The sequence below is a fragment of the Oncorhynchus gorbuscha genome, linkage group LG15, assembly GCF_021184085.1.
Source record: "Oncorhynchus gorbuscha isolate QuinsamMale2020 ecotype Even-year linkage group LG15, OgorEven_v1.0, whole genome shotgun sequence".
Taxonomy (NCBI): domain Eukaryota; kingdom Metazoa; phylum Chordata; class Actinopteri; order Salmoniformes; family Salmonidae; genus Oncorhynchus; species Oncorhynchus gorbuscha.
The window spans coordinates 47,926,627-47,940,931 of NC_060187.1; the positions used below are offsets into that span (position 1 = coordinate 47,926,627).

The 14,305-nt window shown below is 43.2% G+C and overlaps 1 protein-coding gene across 1 annotated transcript; it reads left to right on the top strand.

Annotated features, from left to right (window-relative positions):
- Positions 1-595: 595 nt before the first annotated feature.
- LOC123997038 (leucine-rich repeat-containing protein 15-like) lies at positions 596-13,235 on the top strand. Its single transcript, XM_046300985.1, has 2 exons — positions 596-954; positions 10,945-13,235. Exon 2 carries the CDS (start codon positions 10,953-10,955, stop codon positions 12,663-12,665), a length of 1,713 nt encoding a protein of 570 aa, XP_046156941.1. The 5' UTR covers positions 596-954; positions 10,945-10,952; the 3' UTR covers positions 12,666-13,235.
- Positions 13,236-14,305: the final 1,070 nt, after the last annotated feature.

Genomic DNA, 14,305 nt, shown 5'->3' on the forward strand with positions numbered 1-14,305 from the left:
TGGGCTGAGATATACATTAACTCCACCCATGCTATCTTGTTTAGGGTGTAGTGGGGGTATCCGTGCCCTTGGTCTGCGTAGGAGTCGTAAAACAGATGGATTTCCCTTTTACAGCAACAGAGAGGAATGTTAATCAGAATAGTAAGTTAACGTACAACCTTTCTTTAGGTCTAATTGAGAGCAGATGACTGTCACTTTACCTCCACTGAGCTAAAATTGTTTTTCTGCAGAAGACTGACGTTTCTTTGGAATCTTGGAATAGAAGAAGTGAATACCCCTGGCTCTCCATCATACGTTAGTTATTATCTGAAAGGGTTGATCCCTAGTGCTGTATGCCTCTGAGCCATACATGAGAACCGCAGCCCCTCCCCTTCCACCCCCACGATCAGGCGTTTGGTCATCAGCGCATTGGGCAGCCCCTCCACCCCAACTGAAAGCCCACTGTCAGCATGTCAACGCCTAAAACACACGCCAACTTACTCACGCACAACCACACAGTCCCATGCACACCTACAGTATATATATATTCAAACACGCTCAAAGGCACGCGCATTCATGCAAGTAGTTCCCAAGCACACCCTCACACAAATCCAGTCCTTTTACAGAGAGGGTGGGGCTTCCCCCTCACACAAACGCCCCACCATACTTCCCAAAAAGATGTGTGTGTATGTGAGGAAGAGAAACAGACAGAGCACAGGCGGTGCAAGCCAGCTTCAGTACATGACCTGAAAGTTTCAAGGGCAAAGTGGGAAAATATTGATTGAGGATGATGAACGTGATGACAAAGAGCTGAACAATGTGAGGATGTGTGGTTCTGGAAGAAACTGGAATCTCTAATTAATTCACATCTGATATTTCTGAAGAGGGAGCAAAGTGACAAGAGAGGATACAAGATAGCAGATACTCCCCACCAACTCATTTCTCCGTTCACTCAACTGCCAAGCGCTGTACAAGGTAAGCTCCACTCTATCATATAGCCGACAGCATCTCGTTTTACAATAGTTAGCAGTGCACTGGTTGACCTGGAGATTCCTAATCTCAAGTATTCTGTTGAAATGGCTTTTTTGCTCATATGAGAAAGAGATGGTCAAAAGCGTAATTATTATGAAAACAAATTATTATTAAGTGAGGTCGTCTACTTTGTGAAGTTTTAATTGTTGAAGCAAGACAGAAACTATAACGATTATAACGTAGACGACTGTAGGAGCCTGGTTTTCTGAAACTATGATTTAACCATATTATTTAGTCTTTCTGTGCGCAAATTACAGGGGGAACAAACAGAAATGTGCTTTGAAGAGAGCTCAAACGCTCCTCTTCCAACCCTTAACCAAGTTTTTCAGGATTCGTTGCAAAAAAAAAAAAAATCGGCTCATGTCATTTTATATTACCTTTGTGATATTGTTAGTCTATGCAACTCTCCCCATAAACTCACCCTCTAATTTGCTGGATATATATTTTGTGACTGGCAAAGTGCTGATGCTTAAGTCCAGGAAATGGGGAGAGAAAAAAAAAAAATCACAGCAATTAATGGTGAACTGGAAATGTTTTACAATGTAAAATGTTCCAGCCCAGTCCAGACTGTGGTTTGGTGAGACTGGGACTGATTATATCAGAGAGGAGACCGTTTAAATGTAAGCGGCCATTCAAATAGGGACCTTATGAATTTGTATTTTGCTGAGGAGTCAGAAGAGGCATGTTTGCCAATGGTGCTGCTCAGTCATATCAGCTATGTCTTCACTCCCAACACTTAGAGGGGAACAGCGATAGGATAACATTCAACTACAATTTCTTAAGAGGAAACATCTGAGTATGTAACTATTCTTTAATTACAGTGCATTAGGAAAGTATTCAGACCCCTTGACCTTTTCCACATTTTGTTATGTTAGCCTAACATGGATTAAATTGCCCCCCCCCCCCCCCCCTCATCAATCTATACACAATCCCCCATAATGACAAAAAGTTTATTTTTTAAATACTTTTTTTACAAATTTGCAAAAAACAACAAAAACGTAAATATTACATATTCATAAGAATTGAGACCCTTTACTCAGTACATTGTTGAAGCACCTTTGTCAATGATTACAGCCTCGAGTCTTCTTAGGTATGACGCTACAAGCTTGGCACACCTGTATTTGGGGAGTTTCTCCCATTCTTCTCTGCAGATCCTCTCAAGCTCTGTCAGGTTGGATGGGGAGCGTCACTGCACAGCTATTTTCAGGTCTCTCCAGAGGATATTCGATCAGGTTCAAGTTCAGAGACTTGTCCCACTCCTGCGTTGTGTTGGCTGTGTGCTTACGGTTGTTATCCTGTTGGAAGGTGAACCTTCGCCCCAGTCTGAGGCCCTGAGCTATCTGGAGCAGTTTTTCATCAAGGATCTCTGTACTTTTCTCCGATCATCTTTCCCTAGATCCTGACTAGACTCCCACTGAAAAACATACCCACAACATGATGCTGCCACCAGCATGCTTCACCATAGGGATAGTGCCAGGTTTCCTCCAGGTGTGACGCTTGGCATTCAGGCCAAAGAGTTCAATCTTGGTTTCATCAGACAAGAGAATCTTGTTTCTCATGGTCTGAGTGTCTTTAGGTGCCTTTTGGCAAACTTCAAGCAGGATGTAATGTGCCTTTTACTAATGAGTGGCTTCTGTCTAGCCAATCTACCATAAAGGCCTAATTGGTGGCGTGCTGCAGAGATAGTTGTCCTTCTGGAAGGTTATCCCATCTCCATAGAGGAACTAAGGAGCTCTTTCAGAGTGACCATCGGGTTCTTGGTCACCTCCCTGACCAAGGCTCTTCTACCCGATTGCTCAGTTTGGCCAGGCAGCCAGCTCTAGGAAGAGTCTTGGTGGTTCAAACTTCTTCCGGTTAAGAATGGAGGAGGCCACTGTGTTCTTGGGGACCTTCAATGCTGCAGAAACATTTTGGTACCCTTCCCCAGATCTGTGCCTCGACATAATCCTGTCTTGGAGCTCTACAGACAATTCCTTCGACCTCATGGCTTGGTTTCTGCTCTGACATGCACCGTCAACTGTGGGACCTTATATAGACAGGTGTGTGCCTTTCCAACTCATGTCTAATCAATTTATTTTACCACAGGTGGACTCCAATCAAGTTGTAGAAACATCTGGAAACAGGATGATCGATGGAAACAGGATGCACTTGAGCTCAATTTCAGATCTCATAGCAAAGGGTCTGAAAACTTGTGTATATATATATATATATATATATATATACACACACTGTTGAAATCGGGAAATTTACATACACCTGAGCCAAGTACATTTAAACTCATTTTTTTTACAATTCCTGACATTTAATCCGAGAAAAATTCCCTGTCTTAGGTCAGTTAGGATCACCACTTTATTTTATGAATGTGAAATGTCAGAATAATAGTAGAGATAATTATTTATTTCAGCTTTTATTTCTTACATCAAATTCCCAGTGGGTCAGACGTTTACATACACTCAATTAGTATTTGTTAGAGTTGCCTTTAGATTGTTTAACTTGGGTCAAACGTTTCGGGTAGCCTTCCACAAGCTGGGTGAATTTCGGCCCATTCATCCTGACAGAGCTGGTGTAAATGAGTCAGATTTGTAGGCCTCCTTGCTTGCACATGCTTTTTCAGTTCTGTCCACACATTTTCTATAGGCTTGAGGTCAGGGCTTTGTGATGGCCACTCCAATACCTTGACATTTGCGACCAAACTTTAACTGATATCTTGAGATGTTGCTTCAATATATCCACATAATTTTCCTGCCTCTATTTTGTGAAGTTCACCAGTCCCTCCTGCAGCAAAAAAAAAACTACAACATGATGCTGCCACCCCCCGTGCTTCACGGCTGGGATGGTGTTCTTCGACTTGCAAGCCTCCCCCTTTTTCCTCCAAACATAACAATGGTTGTCATGGACAAACAGTTCTATTCTTGTTTCATCAGACCAGAGGACATTTCTCCAAAAAGTACGATCTTTGTCCCCGTTTGCAGTTGCAAACCGTAGTCAGGCTTTTAATGGTGGTTTTGGAGCAGTGGCTTCTTCCATGCTGAGCGGCCTTTCAGGTTATGTCAATATAGGACTCATTTTACTGTGGATATAGATGTTATTGTACCTGTTTCCTCCAGCATCTTCACAAGGTCCTTTGCTGTTGTTCTGGAATTTATTTGCACTTTTTACACCAAAGTACGTTTATCGCTCGGAGACAGAACGCGTCTCCTTCCTGAGCGATATGACGGCTGCGTGGTCCTATGGTGTTTATACTTGCGTACTATTGTTTGTACAGATGGACGTGGTACCTTCAGGCGTTTGGAAATTGCTCCCAAGGATGAACCAGACTTGTGGAGGTCTTGGCTGATTTCTTTTGATTTCCCCATGATATCAAGCAAAGAGGCACTGAGTTTGAAGGTAGGCCTTGAAATACATCCACAGGTACACCTCAAATTGACTCCATGATGTCAATTAGCCTATCAGAAGCTTCTAAAACCATGACATAATTTTCTGGAATTTTCCAAGCTGTTTAAATGCACAGTCAACTTAGTGTATGTAAACTTCTGACCCACTGAAATTGTGATACAGTTAATTATAAGTTCAATAATCTGGCTGTAAACAATTGTTGAAAAAATGTATTGCGTCATTCACAATGTAGATGTCCTAACGGTCTTGTCAAAATGAAGTTTAACAAGAAATTTGTGGAGTGGTAAAAGTTTGGACACACCTACTCATTCAAGGGTTTTTCTATACTTTTACTATTTTCTACATTTTAGACTAATAGTGAAGACATCAAAATATATTTTATTTTTGAGATTCTTCAAAGCAGTCACCCTTTGCCTTGACAGCTTTGCACACTCTTGGCATTCCCTCAACCAGCTTCATGAGGTAGTCAACTGGAATGCATTTCAATAAAAAGGGGTGCCTTGTTAAAAGGTAATTTGTGGAATTTCTTTCCTTCTCAACGCGTTTTAGCCAATCAGTTGTGTTGTGACAAGGCTGGGGTGGTATACAGAAGATAGCCCCATTTGGTAAAATACCAATTCCATATTATAGCAAGAACATCTTAAATAAGCAAAGAGAAACAACAGTCCATAATCTGCAACTTTGAAAGTTTGTTCATGTGCAGTCATAAAAAGCATCAAGCGCTATGATGAAACTGTCTCATGAGGACCGCCACAGGAAAGGAAGACCCAGAGTTACCTCTTCTGCAGGGGATATGTTCAGTAGAGTTCAATTTACCTCAGATTGCAGCCCAAATGTGTTATTTAACCCTTATTTAACTAGGCAAGTTAGTTAAGAACAAATTCTTATTTACAATGACGGCCTACCAAAAGGCAAAAGGCCTCCTGCGGGGACGCTTCACAGAGTTCATCAACTGTTCAGAGGAGACTGCATGAATCAGGCCTTCATGGTTGAATTGCTGCAAAGAAACCACTACTGAAGGACACCAATAAGAAGAAGAGACTTGCTTGAGCCAAGAAACACGAGCAATAGACATTAGACCAGTGGAAATCTGTCTTTTGGTCTGATGAGTCCAAATTAGAGGGTTCCAACCACCGTATCTTTGTAGAGACAAAGAAGGTGAAAGGATGATCTCCGTATGTGTAGTTCCCACTATGAAGCATGGAGGAGGAGGTGTTATGGTGTGGGGGTGCTTTGCTGGTGACACTGTCGGTGATTCATTTACAATTCAAGGCACACTTAACCAGCATGGCTACCACAGCATTCTGCAGCCATACGCCATCCCATCTGATTTGAACTTAGTGGAACTATAATTTGTTTTTCAACAGGACAATGACCCAACACACCTCCAGGCTATGTAAGGGTTATTTGACCAAGAAGGAGAGTGATGGAGTGCTGCATCAGATGACCTGGCCTCCGCAATCACCCAACCTCAACCCAATTGGAAAAAGCAGCCAACAAGTGCATATTTGGGAACTCCTGCAAGACTGTTGGAAAAGCATTCCAGGTGAAGCTGGTTGAGAGAATGCCAAAAGTGTGCAAAGTTGTCATCAAGGCAAAGGGTGGCTACTTTGAAGAATCTCAAATATTTTATGATTGGTTTCACCCTTTTTTGGTTACTACATGATTCCATATATGTTATTTCATAGTTTTGATGTCTTCACTATTATTCTACAATATGGAAAATAGTACAAATAAAGAAAAAACCCTTGAATGAGTAGGTGTCCAAACTTTTGACTGGTACTGTATATTTGCAGAAATTTCTAAAAACCTGTTTTTGCTTTGTCATTATGGAGTACTGTGTGTAGATTGATGGGGGGGGGGATTATTTTAGAATAAGCCTATAATATAACAAAATGTGGAAAAAGTCAAGGGGTCTGAATACTTTCCAAAAGCACTATATACTGCTGCTATAGTCAATACTGACCTATTTGGACTACCAGGGGAAGCAGTGTGTTGCACACCCACCCACAGGTTGCTATGGTTATGATGAGCAACATGCAACATAACGCAACAATTATTCAAACCTAATCCAAATGGTATGATACCAATATTTTGATAAGAAACTGGAACTAGGCTATATTATTTCTACTTTATGGAGAGAAACTCAAAGCAAATAGGCTACATACTGACTGAACACAAAATCTATTGAAATGGGTAACATCTGGGAAACTCCAGGAACGGTTTTATGTTCCTACTGCTTTGATGTAATAATAAAACCCAATTCCTCTGTGGCTGTGTTCAATGGAAGGACAAACACGCTGGTCTTTCAAACACTCCATCTGCACTTTAAAATAACATTCCGCTGCCATTCGACTTTAATAATGGACCAGGGTCTATATGGAGAGAGAAGCAAACCGACAATAATATTCGCACAGCTTTTGTATATGCTGCTTCCTCTGCCATTACAAACAGTCCAAACAGTCCACAGCCCCAGAATGCTGCAGTCACCCTGTATGCGAATGCTGTGGCTATCCTTTGCCTTGAACACTTGTGGTGGTGAATTAAGCCACACTTAAAAGTATTATACAGTATTTTATGTTGAATTTTGCACTTCTTGTACTGGTACTACACTTCAGAAAGGATTCACGCCTCTTGACCTATTCCACATTTTGTTGTTACAGTCCTAAATCAAAATGGATTCAAATAAAATTATTCTCACCCATCTACACAACAATACCCCATAATGACAAAGTGAACGTTTTGTTTTTATACGTTTTAGCTAATTTATTGAAAAGGAAATACGCTACATGACCAAAGGTATGTGGACAGTTGCTCGTCGAACATCTCATTCCAGAATCATGAGCATTAATATGGAGTTGGTCCCCCCCTTTTGCTGCTATAATAGTCTCCACTCTTCTGGGAAGGCTTTCCACTAGACGTTGAAACATTGCTGCGGGGACTTGCTTCCCATTCAGCCACAAGAGCATTAGTGAGGTCGGACTGATGTTGTGCGATTAGGTCTGGCTCGCAGTCGGCGTTACAATTCATCCCAAAGGTGTCCGATGGGGTTGAGGCCAGGGATCTGTGCAGACCAGTCAAGTTCTTCCACATCGATCTCGACAAAACATTTCTGTATGGACCTCGCTTTGTGCACAGGGGCATTGTCATGCTGAAACAGGAAAGGTTGTTCCCATAACTGTTGCCACAAAGTTGGAAGCACAGAATCGTCTAGAATGTCATTGTATGCTGTAGCGTTAAGATTTCCCTTCACTGGAACTAAGTGGCCTAGTCCGAACTATGAAAAACAGCCACAGACCATTATTCCTCATCCACCAAACTTCACAGTAGCCACTATGCATTTGGGCAGGTAGCGTTCTCCTGGCATCCGCCAAACCCAGATTCATCCGTCGGACTGCCAGATGGTGAAGTGTGATTCATCACCCCAGAGAACACGTTTCCACTGCTTCAGAGTCCAATGGCAGCGAGCTTTACACCACTCCAGCTAACATTTGGCTTTGTGCATGGTGATCTTAGGCTTGCGTGCGGCTGTTCGGCCATGGAAACCTATTTCATGAAGCTCCCAACGAACAGTTATTGTGCTGACGCTGCTTCCAGAGGCAGTTTGGAATTTCAGTGTCGCAACTAAGGACAGACACTTTTTACGTGCTACGCGCTTCAGCACTCAAGAGGTTGCTGTTCTTTGAGCAAATTTGTGGCTGAGCTGTTGTTGCTCCTAGACATTTCCATTTCACAATAACAGCACTTACCGTTGACCGGAGCAGCTATAGCAGGGCGGAAATTTAACTAACTTACTTGTTGCAAAGCTGGCATCCTATGACGATGCCTCATTGAAAGTCACTGAGCTCTTCAGTAAGGCCATTCTACAGCCAATATTTGTCTATGGAGATCGCATGGCTGTGTGCTTGATTTTATACACCTGTCAGCAAGAGGTGTGGCTGAAATAGCCTAATCCACAAATTTGAAGGGGTGTCCACATACTTTGGATATATAGTGTATCGAATTTACATAAATATTCACGCCACTGAGTCAATATATGACTCACAGTGATTACAGCAGTCTTTTGGGTAAGTCTCTAAGAGCTGTGCACACCTAGAATGTACAATATTTGCACATTATTCTTCAAACACAATTCAAGCTCTGTCAAGTTGGTTGTTGATTATTATGTAGACAGGTCCCACAGTTGTTCTCATCATGTCCAATCAATTGAATTTACCACAGGTGGACTCCAATCAAGTTGTAGAAACATGTGAAGGATAATCAATGGAAATAGGATGCACCTGAGCTCCGTTTTGGAGTCTCATAGCAAAGGGTCTTATGTAAATAAGGTATTTCTGTTTGGTATTTTTTAGAAATTTACCCAAAATTCTAAAAACCTGTTTTCGCTTTGTCATCGCTGAGAATAAAAAAAAACAATAATCATTTAGAATATGTTATGCAGGTGAATGAGGACCCAAAAGCGACTTAACAGAAACAGAGTTTATTCCAGTCTTAACCAAAAAACGATAAATCCTGAATACTTTCACAGGTAATGTCCAAACAGGAATAACTGAAATCCTCTAGTCAGTAGAGGGGAACAACAGGAGATGCGACCACAGACTGCAGGTCGCTTCCGGTTGGCAAAAACACGACAGGACAAGGACACAGGACACAGTACAGCAAACATCAAACAAGGATCCGATAAGGACAGAAGCAGAAAGCAGAGAGAGAAATAGGGACTTAATCAGAGGGCAAAATAGGGGACAGGTGTGAAAGAGTAAACGAGGTAGTTAGGACGAATGAGGAACAGCTGGGAGCAGGAACGGAACGATAGAGAGAGAGAGGGATAGAGAAAGGGAAAGAACCTAATAAGACCAGCAGGGGGAAACGAATAGAAGAGAAAGCACAGGGACAAGACATGACAATATATGACAAAACATGACAGAATAAGGCTGAAATGTAACAACATTTGGAAAAAAGTTATAGGGTCTGAATACTTTCTGAAGGCACTGTATACTGTAATTGTATATGAAGGTTACAGAGATGATGTGGTCATTCAAAAATATTGCACACAAAGTGAGTCCATGCAACTTATTATGTGATTTGTTAAACACATTTTTACTCGTGAACTTATTTAGTCTTGCCATAACAAAGAAGTTGAATACTTACTGACTCAAGACATTTCAGCTTTTTATTCTTAATTCATTTGTAAACATTTCTAAAACCATAATTCCACTTTGACATTATGGGGTATTGTGTGTAGGCCAGTGACACAAAAATCTCAACTTAATCCATTTTAAATTCATGCTGTAACACAACAAAATGTGGAAAAAGTCAACGGGGTGTGAATACTGTCTGAAGGCACTGTGGAAAAAAGGGTTCCAACTGGGTTCTGCAGCTGTCCCCATAGGACAACTGTTTTTGGTTCCAGTGAAAACTATTATAGGTTTCATGTAGAACCCTCTGTGGAAAGGTGGAACCCAAAATGTTTCTACCTGGAACCAAAAGGGGTTCTTGAATGGGTTATCTCCCAATCTGGCCCTTAAACCATCACGGTCACCTAATAATCCCCAGTTTACGATTGGCTCATACATCCCCCCCCCTCCTCTCCCCTGTAACTATTCCCCAGGTCATTGCTGTAAATGAGAACCTGTTCTCAGTCAACTTACCTGGTAAATAACAAATTAAATTAAATAAAAATAAAAATGGAGACAGTTGAAGAAGCCCTTTTTGGTTCTAGATAGCACCTTTTTTTGTAAGAGAGTAACATGTCATAAGTGCACAGGTTTTTCCTCACAATACTTGGTATTTCACTTTCCTTCAGCTTACTTGAAGAATTTACTGTGAGTAGCTGCTAAACACTGTGAGTGTTTGCTAAACTGACAAAACAAATAGTTGTAAAAAATGTAGGCCCTAGCCTTCTATGCCAGACCTTTAAACTGGTGTTAGACTGGTGAACTAGCATGTCTGTTCAGATGGTACTGAGTGTAGGAATAATTTGGAAAGAATGTCAGGTGAGAAATGGACCTTTCTAACTTTAGACTCTGGGAATTTCCTAGAAATAATAGCCTAGCCATTGTGGATCCAATCAAAGAAAAAAATCACATGAAAACAAAAACATCACAATCTGGCAGTATTTTTGAGTTTACCCTCATTTGAACAGAAATATGTTAATTTTTACTACTATTAAGTTAACAGTCCCATGAAGCCATTAACTTAACGATTAAGTAGTATTAAGTAAACAGATGGACTGATTCCAGTACTTAACGGGAGATGCTAAATGTAGCCCATTTAATGGTCTATTTAGCTCACACCCTCCCATGCGCGTGTTCCCAATTTAACAAGGCACAATTTAAAGAATCGATGATGCAGCCGTATTTGTCTAATATATTTTTTACCTCATTTGAATTTGATTTATTAGGTCTTATTTTAATGTGGATTATTTTATTCAGTCACATTTTGCTTTATAAGCCTGACATGTTGTTTGGGTGTGCTAAGGCATCAAATAAAGCAACCCCACTGGGCACAGTGGGTAACTACTCTTTTGATCTTTTCTAGGAGCATCAATGGACCTGCCAATCAACCTCATCTTTCTCCTCCTTCTTGCCATCAGTGGAGTTCTTGGAGTGTGCCCAGATGGATGCCAGTGCAAAGACAACAAAATCCTTTGCCATGGCAGGTCAATCACAGAGTTTCCCTCCTCAGTGCCTGGTTCCACTACCACCTTCTACATCTCCAACACCAACATCACCGCTCTCAAACCTGATGACTTGGCTGGTTTTGCCGAGGCCCTTGGCATCTTTGTGGTCAAAGACACTGGGATCAGAGAAGTATTCCCTGGCACCTTTGACCTCACCCATAACTTGGGTGCCCTGGGATTCACAGGCACTGAGCTGAATGACCTGCCTGAGGCCCTGTTTCTAAATCTGGTGAAGCTGGAATCTCTGACTCTGAGCGGCAACAAGTTCCTGGTGCTTCGCCCCGCCTGGCTCAACTCCCTCGCTGCTCTGAGGACCCTGGACTTCAGCAAGAACCTCATCACATCTGTACCAGAGAAGGCCTTTCGCTCTGTCACTCAGCTGGAGCATCTCACCCTGGCCAGGAACGGCTTCAACCAACTCTACAGGGACACCTTCAGGGGCCTGAGCAAGCTCAAATCCCTGCGTCTGAACCGGAATGCTCTTAGGGCGATCCCTGCTGGAGCGTTTGATGACCTGGTAAACCTGGAGGAGCTCTCTCTGCAGGATAATGCCATCACTCATCTCCCCGCTAACCTGTTCTCCCAGCTGCAGAGGCTAAAGAAGCTTTATCTCTCCAGCAACCGGCTAACTTCCCTCCCAGAGGGGATTCTCCTCAACCTCCCTAACCTGGCACAGATCTCCCTGTATGAGAACGAGCTCCAGAGTCTGTCCCCAGGAGTGTTCGGCCCCATGGCCGTGAGGGAGCTGTGGCTGTATGACAACCGTCTGACCCACCTGGAGGAACACACCTTCAGCAACCTGACCCAGCTGCGTCTGCTGGTACTGAGCCGGAACCAGATCAGCTCTGTGTCTCCCGGGGCCTTCAGTGGGCTGGCAGAGCTGGGGGAAGTGTCCCTACACACCAACCTCCTCACCAGCCTGCAGGAAAACACCTTCCAGGGGCTGCATAAGCTGGTAAACATCTCCCTGGAGCACAATTACATCCACTCCCTTCCTGCCAAGCTTCTCCAGGGCCACTCCCACCTTGGCCAGCTGGACCTCCACAACAACTCCCTCCTCAACCTGCCCTCAGAGCTCCTCAGCACCCTCACGGTGGCCAATGAGGTGCTGCTCGCTGAAAATCCCTGGAAGTGTGACCAGGACATCGTGCCACTGCGGGACTGGCTGACACGGAACCCCACCAAGGCTAACCTCAGTACTGTGGTGTGCCTCACGCCCTCTGTCTTAAGCGGTGACAGCATAGCCGAACTGACTGACGAGGAGTTGATGTTGTCCATTCCGACCGCCCTCCCTGATATCACCCCGACAGAGAAGAGGAGGAAGCCCCACACCCCCGCTCCCAAGTGGAGCACCCCCTCCCCTGCTGCAGAGGCCACGCCCACCCAGGAGCAGGGGGAGGACACCAGCAGTGGGCAGGAGAACGGAGAGGGTGTGTCCAGGAACACGCAGATCATTATCATCGCGGTGGTCTGCACCGCCATCATCACCAGTCTCATTGTCTGCTGCGTCTGCTGGAGGAGGAACAACAGAGGCAGCCGCAACCTTGGCCGCAGGAACAAAAACAACTCGGTCATCTAGATTGGCCCAGAGGCCTGAGAACCACATAGGAGGTGTACTGTACAGTTATGCTGAGCATGCCAGAGCAAACATCCTGATGCAGCTGTTCCCAAACATCTTAGCACAGGAACCCATCATGTCTCTATCATGTCTCTTCAAGAACTCATGACGAAGGACAGACTAGCTGGGGCCTGATCCTTGGGGAACTCTACTTTGATCGAATAAGTTATTCTGATTGGGATCCCATAATATTATAACTAAACAATTTTGCAAGTCCCTCTTCAGCGAGCTTTCTGAGGTTTGAACAATATCCTGCACAAATAACCAAAAAGAACATCTCATAAACCAACAATAATCATCTGGAAATTGCATGGATGGTATGCACAAAATGCCATTCATATTTTCTTTGATACTGATAAAAAAGTTGAACGTATACAACTGAAGTCGGAAGTCACCATTCATGTGGGTTGGAGTCATTAAAACTCGTTTTTCAACCACTCCACATATTGTTTTGGCAAGTCGGTTAGGACATCTATCACAATTCCAGTGGATCAGAAGTTTACATACACTTAGTTGACTGTGCCTTTAAACAGCTTGGAACATTTCTGAAAATCATGTCATGGCTTTAGATGCTTCTGATAGGCTAATTGATGGATGTATTTTAAGGCCTACCTTCTTCAAACTCAGTGTCTCTTTGCTCGACATCATGGGGAAATCAAAAGAAATCAGCCAAGACCTCAGAAACAAATTGTAGACCTCCACATGTCTGGTTCATTCCCAAACGCCTGAAGGTATCACATTCACCTGTACAAACAATAGTACGCAAGTATAAACACCATAGGACCGCGCAGCCGTGATACTGCTCAGAAAGGAGACGTGTTCTGTCTCCTAGCGATGAACGTACTTTGGTGTGAAACGTGCAAATCAATCGCAGAACAACAGCAAAGGACCTTGTGAAGATGCTGGAGGAAACAGGTACAAAAGTATCTATATCCACAGTAAAATGAATCCTGTATCGACATAACCTGAAAGGCCACTCAGCAAGAAACAAGCCACTGCTCCAAAACCGCCATAAAAAAGCCAGATTATGGTTTGCAACTGCACATGGGGACAAAGATCGTACTTTTTGGAGAAATGTCCTCTGGTCTGATGAAACAAAAATAGAACTGTTTGGCCATTAATGACCATCGTTATGTTTGGAGTAAAAAGGGGGAGGCTTGCAAGCTGAAGACACCATCTCAACCGTGAAGCACGGGGGTGGCAGCATCATGTTGTGGGGGTGCTTAGCTGCAGGAGGGACTGGTGCACTTCACAAAACAGATGGCATCATGAGGCAGGAAAATTATGTGGATATATTGAAGCAACATCTCAAGACATCAGTCAGGAGGATAAATCTTGGTTGCAAATGGGTTTTCCAAATGGACAATGACCCCAAGCATACTTCCAAAGTTGTGGCAAAATGGTTTAAGGACAACAAAGTCAAGGTATTGGAGTGGCCATCACAATGCCCTGACCTCGATCCTATAGAAAACTTGTGGGCAGAATTAAAAAAGTGTGTGCGAGCAAGCATCCTACAAACCTGACTCAGTTACACCAGTCAGGAGGAATGGGCCAAAATTCACCCAATTTATTGTGGGAAGCTTGTAGAGGGCTACTCAAAA

Coding starts and splice junctions, on each gene's coding strand:
- LOC123997038 (XM_046300985.1), top strand. CDS start 10,953: ATGGACCTGCCAATCAACCTCATCTTTCTCCTCCTTCTTGCCATCAGT.